The 18,550-nt window shown below is 54.3% G+C and overlaps 1 protein-coding gene and 1 long non-coding RNA gene across 3 annotated transcripts in view; one reads left to right on the forward strand and one right to left on the reverse strand.

Moving 5' to 3' along the window:
- The window catches only part of LOC114117514 (uncharacterized), a 48,360-nt gene extending 30,251 nt beyond the window's left edge, over positions 1–18,109 (reverse strand). Inside the window, exon 1 of one of the 2 annotated variants that reach the window (XR_009595959.1) lies at positions 17,443–18,109. This is a non-coding gene — a long non-coding RNA (uncharacterized LOC114117514). The remainder of the gene's footprint in view (positions 1–17,442) is intronic. The other variant, XR_003591146.3, reaches the window with a different exon arrangement.
- On the forward strand, positions 789–15,404 carry SCRT2 (scratch family transcriptional repressor 2). Its single transcript, XM_015099486.3, has 2 exons — positions 789–1,856; positions 12,728–15,404. The coding sequence occupies exons 1-2, from the start codon at positions 1,724–1,726 to the stop codon at positions 13,510–13,512; spliced, it is 918 nt and encodes a 305-aa protein (XP_014954972.2). The 5' UTR covers positions 789–1,723; the 3' UTR covers positions 13,513–15,404.
- Positions 18,110–18,550: the final 441 nt, after the last annotated feature.

Raw genomic sequence — 18,550 nt, forward strand, 5'->3', positions numbered from 1 at the left:
TAGGCACCTCTGTGGCCTCTCTTAGTCTTCAAGGGTCTTAGTCTCCCAACTGGTATTAGGTGACCCAGTCCCAAAAGCACAACCCCACTCCATCAGTCTAGCATACCATAAACAGAATGCTGTTAACCAATGAGATCTTGACATTCCTAGAGACTGATTCCAGGACTCTTGTGCTCTGGACATCACATACTTGCTAAGGCCAGCCCACCACCATGGCACTTTGCCAAGCAGCTCTCTGGGCAGGGGTTTGCATTCTCCTGCTCCTTGGTCCTACCCAGATATGAAGCTCCCCTAGGTTTTGGCTGGATTGGAGGTTGGAAGGGGGGGTCTGCTGAGATCCTCCTGGAGACAAAGGAGCTGACCTGCAAAGAGTTCCAGCGGGAGCCCCGCTCCCCCTCCCTTCCCCCGTCTCCCTTCCCAGTCCACGTGTCTCTATTGTCTGCTCCCCGCTTCAGGGAAAGACACAGCCTCGGATGTGTCAAAACCACCACCCCCCGGCAGCAGGGAAATTAATTACTGGACGATTTTCACTTCCTCTTGCAGCGCCCGCCTGAGCTAGGCACCGGAACAGGACTGGCTGAGCTAGGCTGGGCATCAGCATGGGGGACTTGCTCCCCTCATCAGTTCTGGAAGAAGAAAGTTGAACCCCAAACCCAACAGGGAGCTTCAGTGGGAAGACAAGCTGGGGAGGGGGGATGACTTCCCCTAGTTAAAGCTGAGTGTCCAAACTGACCCCTTCAAACCTAGGGGACAGGGAGGGGGCTGGAGGCAGGTGCGGGGGGGGGGGGGGCCGCCGCTGGCGAGCTCATACTCTTCTCTGCATTCCCTTCCTCGTGTCCCCATGTGCCTGAACCCCGCCTGCTCAGACCTAACCTCCTGTCCTCTTTCCTTCTGTCTTGCATTTCTCTTCCCCTTTCTTTGCATCCCTGGGGTGCTTTCTTTTTGTGTATCTGGAGGTCTCTTTTTCTCCCGTGGGTGTGTGTTGTTACTTCTCTCCGTCTCTGCCTTTCTTCTCTTCTCTCTTTCTCTCTCTCTCTCTCTCTCTCTCTCTCTCTCTCTCTCTCTCTCTCTCTCTCTCTCGTCTTTTTGTCCTTATCTTGGTCTCTGCTCCTATTTCTATCTCTTTCACTGTGTATGAGTCTCTCTTTTTCTGTATGTCTCTTTCTGTCTTTCTCTGTGTATCTCATCTCCGCTCTCTCTTTCTCTCTCTCTCCCCCTTGTTCCCCCCCCCGCCCCCCCCCTTTCTCCGTCTCTATATCTCTGCTTTTCTCGCCCTCACTTTCTCCCCTCCTGCCTGCCCGCTGCTCCCTGCGCCTGGCCTGCCCCCACCGCCGCCGGTTCAGGGGAACGTGTGCGGAGCGATTGTCCTGGGGGACATTTGATGGATTAGAGCGCTGAACAGTTCCATTGCTAGGGGACCACCTGATCTCCTCCAGCCTGCGTCCCATATAAAGCCGGCAGCCGGAGTGCTGAGCACAGCTCCAGCGATCGCCTGTCTGAGAGCCGCCGCCGCCACCGCCGCCGCCAAGCCCGAGCGGGAGCCAGAGCTACAGCCGGGGCCGCCGCCACCGGTGCCGGCTCCGCGCTGCCGCCCGCCCGTCGCCCGCTGGGAGCTGTCCAGTGCTGAAACCCCGCGCAGACAGCCAATCGCGCCCGGCTGGCCTCCTCCCCCCGACCAGGGCCCCTCGCAAGTGCCCCCGCCGAGTCCCACGCCAGTCGCACCATGCCCCGCTCCTTCCTGGTAAAGAAGATCAAAGGCGACGGCTTCCAGTGCAGCGGGGTGCCGGCCCCCACCTATCACCCCTTGGAGACCGCCTACGTGCTGCCTGGAGCCCGGGGGCCTTCCGGGGACAACGGTGAGTGGGACCCGGCGGGGGGGAAGAAAAGGGGAGGGGAGTTCGGGCCCTCCCCAACTCGGGCCCCGAGGAGGGGTGCGCGCGGCAGGGAACCCCGGGAGGAGATTTCCTTGGCTGTGTGCGCCTCCCGGGCTTCCTGAGGGCCAGGCAGGCGGGGCATGGGCCAGGTCTGTACAAAGGGAAAGTCGCAGGGTCGGCCCATCCCGCCGCTGAGCGAGCGTCAGCCTGGACTTTGAAAGTTGTGGCCCTAGATTGGAACTGGAGTGAGGGATGGTGAGAGAATGGAGAGAGAGAGAGTGGTGTCCATTAAGGGTTAGTGTTGGGGGGCTAACGCACAAGGCGTTCTAAGGGTCCCCTCTTCCTGGTTGCAGGAAGGAGGTTGGTTGTCCGAGAGTACTCCCTTGATGAGGAAGGTAAACTGGCCTGGACCACCAATCCCTGGGGAGAGAGGGTTGGCTCCCCAGGGGTAGCTGGGGGCACCCTCTTTCCCTTCGAGTCTGCTCCCCCTGGTGATGCCAGACAAGTCTTCTCAGCCCCCTCTCTCAGCAACTCTTTTGTTACCCTCAGCCACATGCCTGCCAAAGGCTGGGCCTGTCCTGGAGACTGAGAGGAAGAGGGAATTTCTAGGAGGGGTTCCCCCAAGGTGGCTCTTGGTCTCCTAGGTCGCACCCTCTTCCCCCCTCCAGCTTCTCACACTCCTCTAGAGACAACCCTGCTGTTTCTTGTCAGTCCCCCACCCCCAACGCACTCTGTTTCTTTTCAGAGCAAGTTCCTATAGTGACAAGTGTTTGGGGGACAAGAGAGGTCAGTCAGGCCCCAAAAGGGGTGATCTCTGGAGGTTGTGGGGGAAAATTAGAGACTGGTTCTGTGGACCCCATCCCCCATCAAGGGGATCACAAAAGGGTTCTCCTCTGATGGTCCCCACCAGGACAGGTGTCTGAAGAGGAGGCATCCCTTTGGCAGTAAGAAATCTGACATTACATGTGGCATCACCTTTGGGGTGTGCATGTGTGTGTGGTGTGTGTGTGTGTGTGTGTGTGTGTTGTGTGTGTGTGTGTAAGTGGGAAGGAAAGAGGAGAGGAGAGAAAAAGGAGAAAAGAAAGGATTGAAGATGAGGGGGTAGCTGAGATGGCAAAGGCAGGAGGGTGGGAGCTTCTGCCTCAGGGATTTCCAAGCACTTCACCTACATTCCATCACTCCACTAAGCCAGGTAGCAAGAGGGTGCTGGGTAAAATGCTCTGTGACCTCATCAAGGTCAAAGAAATTAGGGAGCGAACAGGGATACAGCTCCAGCCCCTCACCCCCTGACCTCCCCCAGATCCCCAAGAGAACCAACCCCCTTTTCTTTGCCCCACGTTCCTTATTCTACTGTCCTCTTTCTTGACCCCAGGGCCTCTTGGGGTTGAGGACTGAATCCTAGGGATATGGCTGGGCTTATCTGAGTGCAGGCAGGACAGAGGGTGGACCTGGGTCCATGCCAGGGCTAGGGACCTCAGTAGAAATGGAAACGCCTGCAAGCCTGAAATGGGGATCCCTTGGAGGATGGACACAAAGCCCTGGGTTCCTGCCCACTGAGGGCCCCTTGGTCCTGTCCCAGGCCAGCTGAGGAAACCCAGAGAAGCCCAGAGAATTTCTCATGCACAGCCAAAACTGCAGACTGTTCCTCGGGAGGGAGGCAGGAATGCCTTGCCTTGAATTCAGTCCAGAAAAGCTTTGAAAGGAGCCTCTGAGCAAATAGTGGGAAGCAAGGTATGGGCCAAGCCATCAGCAGGGATGTTCTACCAGCTTTAACCCCCTAGAACCACCCTGTCCTTGGCCCTTTCCCTAAAGGGCTCCAGACCAGCTCCTTTTGGGGAATCGTGAGGCTGTCCTGACAGTTTGATATCTGGCCTGGAACTCTGGGAGGCCTGGGCTCTAGGTCTCTGACTTACTATGTGACCTTGGGCAAGTGCCTTTCCTTCTCTGATCCTCCATCTCAACAGTGAAAGAATTTGGATGGCATGATCTAAGCATCCTTCCAACTTTATAAGCTCAGTTTCTGTGAAGGTCAAGTGTGGGGTGGGAGGCACTGGAGACGACTGGATGAGGGTCTAACAGAATGCGTGGGGCCATTGTCAGGGTTTCTTCTGTAGGGCTCCGTTTACCATTCGACGTCTGGCTGAGGGTGGCAGAGTTTCTGAGGCCAAGCACTTCTCTTGGCTTCAGTCTCTGCAGGCAGCCCCGGGCTGAGGACAGGTACTCTACCCTGGCTGCCCTGGCAGTGTCTGCAGTAAGTGGTTAGTGCCAGAGACCAAGGGGTGACCCTTCAAGGCTGAGTACGGCTGGGAAACACAGAGTCTGCCTTATTCTGTCATGGGGCAGAGGGGCTCTTCCATCCCTGGGGTGTGGCCAGACTGGGAAATGAAGGCTCCCTCATCCCACGGGTGGGGAGGGGTGCTGGGGGTCCTCAGAGAGCCTGCCGGCATCTAGTGGTCCGTTGTCTCCGCTCTGCCGGAAATAACCTTGCTGAGCATTTGAGGCAAGTGTGAAAAATTGCTGAGCCGACGTTTTTCTCTCCCAGCGTGTGTAAGTGTGCTGGGTAAACAAGGAGAAAGAGAGGAGGGGGGGAGGTGAGGAGAGTGAGGGAGAGGAGGAGGGGGGAGGAGAAAGGAGGGAGGGAAAGGGGGAGAGCCTGGGGCTGGAGATAGTTCCAGTTATTGGAAAGATCCTCTTACAAGCCATTCCTGCAGCAACAACGGCTGCAGGGTCAGGGTGAGACCAATGGGAGGGGAATCTGGGGTGGCGGCGGCGGGTAGGAGGGGAGCCTGTGAATGTGGAGGTCAGGGGAACCACAGGCTCCTGATTGATGAAGATGCAAGACTCCAAATTAAAGAGTACCCCCAGCCCAGGGAAAGCTTGGGAGTGCTGGAGAATTCCTGGAGGACTCCTCCTCCCTCCACACACACACACACACAACAGCAGCCTCCGTGGGCCCGGCAGAGGGTGTGGCAGGTACATCTGGGCTCCAGGCTCCCCCTGAATGCACCTAAATAGGGAAGAAGCCCCACAACAGGGCAAGTTCCAGGCTTCTCTGCAGCGCTCTCCAAAGAAGGGAGAGCAGATCTAATTTCACCATCCTCTCCAATGTAATGCCTCTTTTCTCCCCCTCTTGCTTCTCCACTGCTTTCTGCCTCCGTGCAGCCCTCCCTTCCCCTCCTTTCCCCTGGGTGATTCTGAGCACAGATTCAGTCCCTCAGTGAGATGGCAATTCACATCCTCACAACCCTCTCAGAACCTCATCCTCCAACTCCATCAAACCCCTTCCCAGGCCTGGGCCCCATCCTGGGGAATGCTAGGGACTCATTCATCTCAGAGAAGGAAGCTGCCTACCCAGCTGCACACCAGTGGTCTCCATGGACCTGTGGACATCCTCACTGGCCCTGGAGTATCGACCTCTCCACACACCCTAACTCTGAACTCCAGCTGGATGCCAGGTCCTCCATCCTCTTAACCCCCACCACGTCCTGCCCTCATACTCCTTCAGAGTGCATCTGACCCAGGCAGATGAGGGATCAATGCCAATCCAATAACGCAGTTGTCTGCCCTCCACAGCTACATTAAGCCTCCCCAGCAGCTGAGGAAGTGCTCCTACTTCTGCCCATGGGCTTCTCTAGTTGACCACATTATACCAACACCCGCTTCCGCTCACTCCCTCTGATGGCGCCGAGGAGTCGCCCCAGGCCAGGCCTGGGAATCTGCTCAAAGTCCCCAATTGGCACACGTCTACCCCACACTTTAGAAAGACTATTTGGGGTGCAGGGATGCAAAAGGGTAGCCCCGGTCCCTTGGCAGAGGGAGCTCAGAGAGGGCTGTGGAGGGGTCAAAGGACACAGGGCAGACCCACCTGAGTGTTTTAACTACCTCTGCCCCTGGCATCTTGGTCTTGGTCCAGGTCCAAGGTCAAGATTAGAGACATGGCAGAGGTTCAGGTTCAAAGTCCATGTCCAACCTTCATTCTAGGACAAGTCTAGTTCCAAGGTCAGTGTCCCAGGTTACAGGCTCACTTCAAAATTCAGAACAAATCCATGTCCAAGTCGACATTCATGCTCCAGGAACTGGATCCAGATCCAGATCCAATTTCTAGTCCAAGGTCATGTCCAGGTCCATTCTCAAGGCTGGCCAGTTCAAGTCTTAAAGCCAGCTTCCTCTGAAGCTCTGAACTAATCTTCCCCTACCTGAACCTCAGTTTCCCTCTTACAAGAATAAGCAGCCAAACTTGATCTCTTTCAGCTCTGGCCTTTCAGGGACCCAAAACCTGTCAGCGGGAATGTGCAATAAAAGGGATGGGATACTGAATATGGGATACTGAATCTAGGGTCCATGCCCCGCCTTAAGCCTGGAGTCACAAGGGGGACATGAAGGACCCAGGCTGAATGTCCACTCTTCAGACAGCCTGTTTTTGGCTCCTGATAGGGGTCAGGAGAGTATATCAAGTCCCTACGGCAGCATAGCAATTTATACATCCCAAACACACACACATACACACACAGAGTGGGCGCAGGGCAGCAAGCGCAGAGTGCAGGCGAAGGTTAGCTTCAACCTCCAGAGGCACAGCTGAGACTGGAGAGGTGACTTGCCTGCGATGACAAGGGCATAAGTGGTGCACTGCATCACCCCTCCCAGGTGGGTGCTTCATACACGTTCCCGGGACCCCCTCAGCCTAGAGGCGCTCTCGGGCCAGGGCGGTGGGGGTGGGGGGGTCGCTGTGAGATGCTGCTGGGAGAGATGAGGCCCCGGAACTCTTGGCTTCCTTCCAGCTGTGGTCTCCTCTGGGATGGAGTAGCCGCCGCCAGCCTTTGGCTAAGAAGGGAGGTTGGAATGGGCCCTCTGCCTCTTCTGGGGCACAGAGAGGGTAGGGCAGGAAACAGGGGGCCCAGAGAGACAACGTACATTATACAAGACACCAGGTCTCCAGAAGGAGGCCCAGGAAGGGCCCCAGAGATGCCCAGGAGGGGGCGGGAGGCTGCTCCAACAACCAGTGCTGGGTAACTCCAGACCCTCAGCCACCAGGCCTATTTCCACAACCCCTTGAAAAATCTTTCCTATTGATTCCTGCAGAGCTGTGGACCTCCCTGTGGGCCACAGGAATTGGGTCACAGTCAGGAGAAACCAGAATATGGGGGGTTCCAGGAGGCAGGGACAGTGGGGAGAGGCTCTGGAGTGCTGTCAACATTCCCTGGGTTTGAGTCAGTGGGCACGAGCCCCACACCCTACAGCCCTGGTCATGTTGGGCCAGACCCCACTCTGTCTCCCACTCATCTGGACTCAGGGGCTCCCTCCCCAGTGGGCAGGTGTACCAGCTGCCAGGCCCTTGGAGGAGGTGGGTGTCATTTCTGGTCCAGTGCCCGGGGAACTGCGAACAAAGATGCTATAATAAGGGGAGGGGGAGGCACCAGCCCCTTTGCCCAGCTCTGTGAGCAGACAGGAGAAACTATTTTTATCCCGCTTTGCTGCTGACAGACCTGGCTTTCTGCTCAGCTGGCTGGAGCTGATTCTCAAGGCCCGAGGCCCTGGCACAGCAAGACGCAGCTCTAAATATATTCATGCAGCAGCCCCTCCAGCCCCCCACCTTGCAGGGCCCAGCCCTCCTCGGCAAAGTGGGCTACCTGGGAAACTGGCCCATCACTAGGCCTCTCTCTTCTACCCAACTAGAGACAGGGAAGTGGGATTTGGATTGGAGATTCCCTGGAGGAAGTCTGGGACACTGGGAACCTGAGGGAGACTGGGAAAAAGAGCACTGGCCTAGGAGGCAGAAGGCCAGCCTAGCTCTGGTGGGAACTTGCTTTGTGGCCTGGTAAAGGCCCCTCTCTGGGCTTCAGCTTCCTCAGAAGTACGGCACTGGAGCAAGTGACCACTACGTTCCCTTAGACGCGAGCTAACAGACATAAAATACTGAGCAGGGTGTCTTGTACACAGTAAGTGCTCAAGCAGGGTTAGTCATTACTTTTATTAATTATTTACAAAGGTTTACAAAGGGCTGGTGCATTTTCTAGAAGAATAGCTTCTCCCCACCCCCAATACCCCATCATTACATCAGACACAGGCCAACTAGGTGGTGGTATTTGAAGAAACTCACTGCCCCTGCCTCCCACCAGTTGAAAAGCTTCCCTCCCTCAACAGGTCTCCATGCCTGCTCAGGGGTTTGGGGGAAAAAAACACAGATTCTGGAGGCGTTCAAGCCTTACTCCTCCTCCAGTGACCTTGAACAAGTCCTCTGCCCTCTCCAGGCCTCTGGACTTAGTGCAGTGCCTGGCACAGGGAGTGGGCACAACAGCAGCTGGAAGCAGTAGTGCTTCTCAGAGAATCCCCCACCCTCATCCCAGGGGGTCAGACAATTGGAAGAGACAATGTTTGTGAAATGCCCAGCACCTGATTTCTCATAAAATTCCCTTGCAAAATTTTTAAAAATGTATTCTGGACCTTCAGTCTAAAATATCAAAACTCTTGAGCAGGGAAAATCAAGTCATTCTTGGGTGATGTACATAACATCTCCACTTCTCCTAAGTGTTTCTGAGCCTTCCTTATACCCCCATGCGACTGGAGGGGCTCTGTTCTATCCCTCAAACGGGGCACTGGAGCCCAGAGAGGCTTTGTGCCTTACCCATGGTCACACAGCTGGAATGAGTAAAAGAGTCAGTCTTTTCTCCCTGGGTCCCTGGCCCTCCCTGCCTCTGTTTCCAAACAAGAGAGGCCTATCTCACCCTGTCAGCAGGGAGACAGGTAACTCATCCTTCTATAGCCACCTGTAGGACAGAGGAAGGCATCTAAAACCTGTGTGAGTTCCATGCACAGAATCAGAAAAGCGCTGCCTACAGTGTCCTAAAGGATTCTCCAGGCTTGAGGTCCAGAGAAGTGAGGTGGTTTGCCCAAGGTAACACAGCAGCCTGAGATGACCCACGTGTGTCCCCTTCACTCTTTAGCAGATTAGAGGGTATCACTAGAAAATGTAGGAACAATAATAATGACAATTAAATAACAGCTTGAGAGGCTACTGTGTGCCAGGCATTGTACTAAGCATTATACACCATTAATTCAGTCAGTCCTTTCATAAGTTCCTTTATCCAGATACAGCACAAAAAGGTTTAGTAACTTGCCCAAGGTCAGATGGGCTTCCCTGGTGGCTCAGCTGGTAAAGAATCTGCCTGCAATGCGGGAGACCTGGGTTGGATCCCTGGGTTGGGAAGATCCCCTGGAGAAGGAATAGCTACCCACTCCAGTATTCTGGCCTGGAGAATTCCATGGACTGTATAGTCCATGGGGTCACAAAGAGTCGGACATGACTGAGCAACTTTCACTTTCAAAGTCCCATAGCTAGGGAGAGGTCTGTGAGTCTGAGGAGAATGAGATAGAACTGATAAGGACTGGGGGGTAGGGGGCAGGACAATGGGCATCATTGAGGGGTTGGTTCAGCCATGATGCAACAAGGGTCTTTCGAGCATCTCAGTCAACCTTCTACAGGTAGAGACAGAGTCCAGAGAGGTTAGGCAACCTGATCACGATCACAAAGCAAGTTAGAACCACCTCCACCAAGATGATCACATAAACTCTCATACAACCCTCCACCCTCACCCCACAACTCATGCAAAACTCTGCAGCTGCTGGCCACCATGTCTGGCCCCACAATTCCTGACCAGAAGGCAATTCCACATCTGTCCCTAAGCAGAGGCTCAGCCTTTGAGGTGCCAATATTTCTATATAGAGACACCCAGCAACCGGAGTGCTGCAGTACTGCAAGTCACCACCAGAGGGCACCACAGAAAGAGAGGCCCACCAGGGCGAGGACTGCCCAGACCATTGAGCTGCTACCAATCTTCTGTATCACCAGTTTTCTCACCAGAGTGTGAGCCAGAACCTACACATCTTGGGTGAGGAAACAGTGGCCCAGGCTGGAGGTGCAAGATGTGTCTGTGCGGATGCCAAGAAAACTGTGGGTTTCCAGCACAGAAACCCACTTGGGGAGATTGTTATTGTTCAGAGTAACGGCCAACATGTATCATGCCAGGCACTGGGTTGGAATTCTTGCTGTAAGTTATTAGCTGCACAACCCTGGGCATGTTGCTTAACAACTACTTTATGCCTCAGTTTCCTCATCTGTAAGATGGTACCAACCTCAGAGCCATGAAGGTGGGATGCATTTGTGTTTAAAACCTTTAAACTGTATCAGACACAAAAGTCCTCTGGGAATGTTGGTTATTATTTGTTCACTTTTCACTTATTGTTTGCTTATTCATGGACTCTGTACTACAAACTGTGTAAGTTAGGTGCTTTTATTTTCCCCTATTTCACAGCTGGGGAAACAGAGGCATAGAGAGGTCAAACACTTTGTCTAAGATCACATAGCCAGGAATAGTAAAGCTGGAACTCAATCCTGGTAGTCTGGTACCAAAATTGTGCTCTTAACCAATATGCCATCATTCCTTAATAATAGCACATCCAAGGTCACATGATCAGTGACCCCGTCCAAACGGATTCTATACTATCCCCATACCCAGAGAACAGAGCAGAGATGCAAGAAGACATACAACTTGCTCTAGGTCACCCAGCTAGAATCAGTGTCAGGAAATCAAGCTGTCCCAAGATCTGGTAGACAGAATGGTCCTGGCAGACCCTGCTGCACTAGGGATTGAGGCTGGCCTAGCAAATCTTTATCACCCATTCACCACCCATTTCACAAATACTTATCCAGTGCTCACTAGCTGGGGCTCCGCCAGTACATGAACAACCCAGCCATGCCCCTTCCTCCCAGTGTGTGGAAGAGGAGCAGTGCAGTGGGTTCAACTCTTGTCCCACCCTTGAGCAAGCACCACCGCCACTCTGCACCTCAGTTTCTTTATCTGTAACACAGGTATTTTTGTGGTGATTCAGCAAGGTGATGGGAGTGAAGCACTCAGCACAGAGCTTGGTACTTAGTAAGTGCTCAGTAAATATCGGCTAGTATTATCATTATCATCAATAATCACAATAGGAAGAAACACAGAAGAAAGAGGGAGTCTAGGCATGCCTAACGGGTATTTAACTCAGTCTGAAACAACACTCCTTGAAAGTTTTCGGGGCTTTAGTACCAGGCCTGATTCCTGGAGTGGGAGGAAGGGGAACCTCCTGATCAAAGGCAGACAAGAGGGGAAAATGGGGTGCTGAGAGGCTGCACACCTGTCCCATTATAAAACTGCCACCACCACTGCCCTCTCTGCATCTGACCAGTGCCCTCTCTACCGAGTCTTCCACCTCCACAACCCCGAGTCATTGTGTGTAGAGGTCCCTGTTGGGCAGCTGAAGGGACAGGGTTAAAAAATAAAGGTACACCTTCTGGGCCAGGGTGCCTTCTGCACAGACTTCACCCTGTGACCATCCCAAAGGCCAGATGAGAGGCAAAAGCACAAAGGCTGAATCAGTCAGGTTGTTTCAGGGGATGAAAGCTCTGAATCCAGTTCCCTGCTTACAAAGCCCTCTTCCACCTGCTCATTTGAATCAAGGATGCTGGGGGTGGTGGAGGGTCATATTTCCAGCTTTGCCACTCTGGGTAAAGAAGCCTAACCCCCACTGTTTTTTGCAATCAAAGGACAAGGGAAATACCTGGTATTTCAGAGCCAGGTTGGTAAGTTTGTACAGTATCTGCCAGAAACTCTTCTGGGAGCCCAGGCCCCAGGGCCCTCAGGGAAGGTGCTGGGACCAGGCAAGGCCCAGGGAGGCAGAATCAAATCAGAGTGGTGCCTGCCCTTGGAAAGCCCTTGTGGAATGTCCTGGGAGGGTGCCAGTCCACCCACCCAACAGTCACTAGATCCCGAAATGGACAGGATTTCTGGTCCAACTCTAGAGAGGAAGGAGGGGCTCAGAGCGGGGATGAATCTCACAAGGGGATTCCAGAAGTCTTCCAGTGGAGCAGGGAGCAAAATGGGCTTGGGAGCAAGATACAAGGACATGCCCTTCTTAGAGCATTTATTACATGCCACATACTTGACCTCTTTTAAATCCCCCAGCAACCCTGGGAAGTGGATTTAACACGACTGTGATTCGTTCATGCAATGTCTATTCTTTGTACACCTCCTTTGAACCAGGCACGTGCTGGGCACACAGATCTCACCCTGGGGGGTGGGGGCAATTGAACAATCTTCAGCGAAGTCGCTTTTTCAAGCAAGTAAAAAGCATAATTGTAACAGCTAACATTTCTATAGCAATTGCTGTGTGCTCTTTTTTTACTTCCTTATATGTAAAATGGGAATTAAAACAGGATCTACTTCATAGGGTCAGTGATGACTAAATGAGTTAACAAGAGTAAAGCACGGAGGCGGAACCTGGTGCACAGGAGCAATTAATGCATGGCTCTTTTCATCACTTAGTCCTTCCAAAGACCCTGGGAAGGAGTGTCCGATCATAAGTTCCATTTTGCAAATGAGGAAGCTGAGATTCAGATGAGTCAAAGGACTGGAATGGCAGAATGCTGCTGGAAGAAAGGAAGTCTGGGTTTTGGCATCAGGCTGCCAAGGTTTGGATCCCGGCTCCACCAAATACTTGTGGGCTTGGACTATATACCTCAGTTTCTCTCTCTGTACAGATCATACAACAATACCTTCCCTGCGTGGCCTTGCGCACTTAAGAAGATAGCCAACACCAAATCAGTAGAATTTGACCTCACCGTGCTCCACAAGGATGGAGTTGGGTGGTTTTTATTGCGGCCCACGGAGTTAGGATCTGAACCCGGGCATCCTGACCTCAGAAGCACAGAAGCAGGACAGCGACTGCTGCTATACAAGCAGACTTCAGTTCCCCAAGAGAGGCCACGGGGACGCCTCCTGGGCGCCTCACCTTCCCCGCCCTTGTCTCATCCCCTCCAGGTTACGCGCCGCACTGCCTGCCCCCCAGCAGCTACGATGCGGACCAGAAGCCAGGCCTGGAGCTGGCGCCGGCCGAGCCCGCGTACCCGCCGGCGGCCCCGGAAGAGTACAGCGACCCCGAGAGCCCTCAGTCCAGCCTGTCGGCGCGCTACTTCCGCGGGGAGGCGGCCGTGACCGACAGCTATTCCATGGACGCCTTCTTCATCTCGGACGGGCGCTCGCGGCGGCGGCGCGGCGGGGACGCGGGCGGCGCGGGGGACGCCGGGAGCGGCGGGGGGCGCGCGGGGCGCGCGGGGACGCCGGCGGGCGGCGGGCACCGGCACGCGTGCGCCGAGTGCGGCAAGACGTACGCCACGTCGTCGAACCTGAGCCGCCACAAGCAGACGCACCGTAGCCTGGACAGCCAGCTGGCGCGCAAGTGCCCGACGTGCGGCAAGGCGTACGTGTCCATGCCCGCGCTGGCCATGCATGTGCTCACGCACAACCTGCGCCACAAGTGCGGCGTGTGCGGCAAGGCCTTCTCGCGGCCCTGGCTGCTGCAGGGCCACATGCGCTCGCACACCGGCGAGAAGCCGTTCGGCTGCGCGCACTGCGGCAAGGCCTTCGCCGACCGCTCCAACCTGCGCGCGCACATGCAGACGCACTCGGCCTTCAAGCACTACCGCTGCCGCCAGTGCGACAAGAGCTTCGCGCTCAAGTCCTACCTCCACAAGCACTGCGAGGCCGCCTGCGTCAAGGGGGCCGAGCCACCCCCGCCGCCGCCGCCCGCCGGCCCCACCAGCTGAGCCTCCCATCGCGCTCCCGGGTCCCCCAGCTGCGTCCCCCTGCCCACGGCCCTCCTGGGGACCCTGCTCCCAGACCGGAACTTTTCTCTCCGACCCCCAAACCCAGAACTCGCTTTCGCCACTGTCTTCCCCAAGTACATCCGACCCTCCTCGTCCTTACCGGCTACCAAGATTCGGACCTTGACCCGCTGTCCGCGCCCTCAAGGCTCCCAACTCAGGCACCAGGTCCGCACGTTTGCCGGGCCCCCTGGCCGGAATTTTCTCCCATCCATACCCTGCAGTCTCCCTAACTTGCAGACCTTTCCTCTCACTTCCCAACTGCGTTTCAGGCCGGTTCTCTACTGGAGCCCCCAACTCTTAAGGCTTAAACCTCCCCTTGACTCTCACGCCTGCCATGGATTCCCCATCCACACCAGGACGCAGGCCTTAGGAATCTAATCTTCACTCTCGGAGATCCCAGCCTGTCCCAGATCCCCCTGCCCATACCTTGGCCTTAGTCTAGCCATTTACCCACCACCTTCCTCATCCTCTGGGGGACCTCATTCATTCCCAACCCCTACTCTCTCGAGACCCCTCATCCCACTAGCAGCTCTCAACCCTCTGAGTTCACCTGACCTGGGGCAGACATGAGGGCCAGTTCAGGGCTCGGCCACCTAATGTAGCCCCTCTCTCACCCTGGGACAGCCCCTCCTTGGGCTTCCAGCCTCTCCCGCAGATTCTCTGAGCACTTTCCCTACCCACAGGACTACAGGTACCCTCTTTATTGGGGGAAGGTCTGGGGCACCTCACGAATGCCCTTCTCCCCATCCGGCTGGGCCTCTCCAGTGTATTTATTTGTGTATTTATTTATCTATTTATTATTCTAATTAATCTCTTGCCCTCACCCAGTAATGGTCTGGCTTCCCCAGCTGGACTGGGAGGTCAGGGAGCCAGGCAAGGAAAGGGACAGCAAAGGCCATAGAGGGCTGCCCCCACCCCAACACACCCCATTTCGGGGCATGGGAAGAAGCCCTACCCTCATCAGAGCCTGAACTTGCTGGGGAAGGGGGCGTGAGAATGGGAGGGATAGCCTGCTGACCCTCAACTGGGGAGGGGGGGACATCAGGAGGTCACTCTTGGGGCAGGTCCCCGCCCTCCTGAGCCTTCTATTCCCACTGCAGGGAGACCAGAGAGAGGAGCCTCCCCGATATGTTTCCTATTCATTCCTCTTCTTGAGGAACCCCAAGTTCCAGGGACCGACTGAGCCCCGGACCCGCTGGGGCTTCCGGCCCGCTCCGCTCTGCTCCCCGGGAGGAGCGCTCCCTCCCGCCATGTCTATGCAACTCTCCCGGGCAGAGGGGCCGGGGCTCCCAGCAGCGCCCCCATTGGCCGCCACTACCTCCCCCGCCGCGCTTTTGCATGCCCGGGCGAGGACCGAAGCACACACCTCCATGCTCACGGGCCCTGGCCCGGTCTGCTTTAAGCACACGCCTCTGCCCCATCTCTAGGCGCCCAGCTCGGGGGCAGGAGTCACAGAATCTCTGACCCTCCGCCCTCTTCCCTACGCCGCAAATGAGGGTGGAGCCTGGAGGGGGCCCCCCAACCGGGAGCAGGTGCACATCTCTAGGGCTTCCCAGCTCCAGGCCCACCTGGGAAGGGAGGCGGCAGGGATGAGGGGAGGGAGAGGGGGTGCAGAAGCAACTACGGAGGGTGTTGATCCTGTAAATAGGAACTTCCAACAGCAATAATTTTCCATGCATGCTAAGCCTTTTGGCCATATTTTGTATGAGCGCTTGGCGCTCTCCCTCCCTTCTCCTCCCCCATCTCCCACCCCAGACTCCCATCCCTTCCTCACCTTCAGCAGTATTACTTGTAAGGCAATTCAGGGATATTAAAGGGACTTTGGCCACTCATCAGTGCCTCTAGACCTTGTGATGGGAACAGGTGGGGTGGAGGGACATCTAAGAAGCAGCCAGATTTTTGTCCCACTCAATCCCTCCCCGGCCCCACCAGCCTGACCAGCCTGTAGCTGTCCCCAGCAGTCACACAGCTCAAGGATTCTCTTGACATCCACAAGGTTCCAGGCATCCTCAGTCCTAAATGGTCCTCATCTACTGGGGTTGCAAACTGAAAGGGTTCAAGACCCAGATTAATAACATAAGTGAATGAGGCAGGCTGCCCTAAGACATTGGGGGATGCTAGCACCTGAAAACAGCATGTTTCACCTTAAAGCACTGCAATTCAAACAAATACAACTGTGGGCCAGATTTGTCCCTTGACAGCCAGTTTACAACCCCTATACTCTTCCCCACTTTCACCCTTCTCTCTGGGAGGGTGGGGAGGAGGGGTTCTGGCCAGTCCTATTGGTCATACAAGTGGCAAATGCAGGCATGCAAAAAGGTTGATTTTGGCTCAGCAATGTTGTCCCAAAGCTAGGAGCTGCCCCTAGAGCCTGTGGGCTACGTGTCACCAAAAGTGTTGAGTAAGCCAGTGGAACACCAGTCCATTCCACTTGCCAGCTGGATTGGTGAGTTTTCAAAATGCAAACCTCTCCTCACTTTACTCAACAACTTCACTGGGGACCACTAGCATCGTGCCATTTAACTCCAACCCCCAGCACAGACTCACAGGGTGGGGGTGTGCTCTGAGGGCCCAATGCCAGGCTGGGGGCTTGGGAGTGTAGGCTGGAACTACATCTCCCTTTGAGTCACCTTTCAGTTTTCTTCCTTATATAGACAGGGCGCTCAAATTTTATACCCTTAACCTGGTGCCTGTCCACCTTTCCTTTCAAACACCTCTGGACAGGCTGACTGCATCCTGAGCTATGTGCTAGGTGTCTTCAGCAATGACAGCAGTGTGGAAATCCCCCACAAAGTTTCCAAAGGGAGTCTGACTGGCCCAGGCCCCTGCCGCCTTCCCTGGCCATCCACACTGCTCCTGACTGGTCACTGCATTCGTTACATTTGTTTCAGGTCCAGGGACCAGAACCCACTCTAGATATCATCTTATATTAATAAACATCTAATGTATCATCTTAAAGGGAACCTTTAAGGGACCTTAAAGGGAACCAGCCTTACATGAAGCCCACAGCCTGGATAGCAGAACAGACATGGGAAAGCCCATGTCCCTATTACCTGCAGCCCTGCTGCTGCTGCTAAGTCGCTTCAGTCGTGTCCAACTCTGTGCGATCCCATAGACGGTAGCCCACCAGACTCCCCGTCTCTGGGATTTTCCAGGCAAGAACACTGGAGTGGGTTGCCATTTCCTTCTCCAATGCATGAAAGTGAAAAGTGAAAGTGAAGTCGCTCAGTCGTATCCAACTCTTCGTGACCCCATGGACTGCAGCCTGCCAGGCTCCTCCACCCATGGGATTTTCCAGGCAAGAGTACTAGAGTGGGGTGCCATTGCCTACTCCACCTGCAGCCCAGAGCACCTCAATTAACATATGTCCAGTCTGCTTTTCACAGTCCTCTCAAAAGAAGGCCTCTGGAATGCAGCTCTGGCTCTCCTCTGCCCTGTCTGGCTGCTCCACTTAGTGACACTGCAGACTCATCTTCCCGTGCCTAAGTAAGGAACCCACTTCCTGTTCCCTCTTCTGTCCTCGTCTGTGCTCCTCAAGGTCTCTCCTAGACTCCTCTTCTCAGTGTGTATTCTCATGAAGCAATCTCATCACACCCACGGCTTCAATTTTCACCCACATGCAGATGACTTGCAAATTTGCATTTTCAATTCTGACCTCCTCTCTGAGCTGCAAATCCACATCTCCCTGCAAACCACCTCCACATGGATATCCCAAAAGTACCACAGACCAGCCCAAGTCTGAAGCCATGAGGTGGTTCTCTCCTGCATCTGTCTCCTTTTCCCTTCCCTCTAATCCATCAGGTTCTGTTTATTTTTTCCTCTTTGTCTTTTCAGTCTCCGCCCTAGGCCATAGCTACCATCATCTCTTACCTTCTTACTGGTGACCCTGGATCCATTCTGCCTCCAACTCTCTTCCTCTCTGTACCTCTCTTCCTCTCTCCATAGTGACCACGGGGATCTTTTTTTAAATGCAGATCGATTATGTCACTCCTGTTCCTCTTTTATGTTTGAATGCTGCAGTGATTTCTCACTGTGGGGGGTGGTGAGAAGAACCTGTTTTCAAAGACCTACCCAGTCTGACTCTTTCCATCACTCTAGCCTGAATCTCCAGACATAAGCCCCTTTGCTGTCTGAGTTACAGCCACCTCTGTTTAGCAGTTTTGCTTTCCCCACTGCCACAGGGCCTTTGCATAAGCTGTTCTGACCACCAGTAACATACTTCATTTGCAATGCCAATACCACCACTGTTGACTAGTTATTTCTTTTCAGTCTTCATCTCCCAGCTTGATGGGATTTCTTCTTCCTCAAGAACCACATCATCTTGGTTCACAGCACGTACCAATAATGTACACTTTTCCATTAATTACTGTGGTGTCTGGTTATTCTCTGTATCCCCCATTAGATTAGAAGCTTCATGGGAAAGGGACTGACGGTCTTTTTGCTTGTCATTAAATTTCCTGGGTCTACCACAGTACCTAGCCAATAGCACATAACCAGTAATTTTTTTAAATGAACTACACACATTTAAGTCATAATCAATAAATGGCACCCCACTCCACTACTCTTGCCTGGAAAATCTCATGGATGGAGGAGCCTGGTAGGCTGCAATCCATGGGGTCTCTAAGAGTCGGACACAACGGAGCAACTTCACTTTGACTTTTCACTTTCATGCATTGGAGAAGGAAATGGCAACCCACTCCAGTGTTCTTGCCTGGAGAATCCCAGGGACGGGGGAGCCTGGTGGGCTGCCATCTATGGGGTCGCACAGAGTCAGACACGACTGAAGCGACTTGGCAGCAGCAGCAGCATGCTTTTTTTAAAAACAAGAGTCTTGTTCCCTCATGGCCATAGATGATTGGTTCAGATTTGGGCATCTGACTAGAACTTGGAAATTTCCTCTCTCCTTCTCTCCAAATCATAAGACCTGTAACTTGAGAGCTGTGGCTCAGATTGCTAACTACTTATCAATATCCATCCT

The sequence above is a fragment of the Ovis aries genome, chromosome 13, assembly GCF_016772045.2.
Source record: "Ovis aries strain OAR_USU_Benz2616 breed Rambouillet chromosome 13, ARS-UI_Ramb_v3.0, whole genome shotgun sequence".
NCBI classification, from domain to species: domain Eukaryota; kingdom Metazoa; phylum Chordata; class Mammalia; order Artiodactyla; family Bovidae; genus Ovis; species Ovis aries.

Coding starts and splice junctions, on each gene's coding strand:
- SCRT2 (XM_015099486.3), top strand. CDS start 1,724: ATGCCCCGCTCCTTCCTGGTAAAGAAGATCAAAGGCGACGGCTTCCAG. Junction 1,857..12,727: donor GGGGCCTTCCGGGGACAACG/GTGAGTGGGACC, acceptor CATCCCCTCCAG/GTTACGCGCCGCACTGCCTG.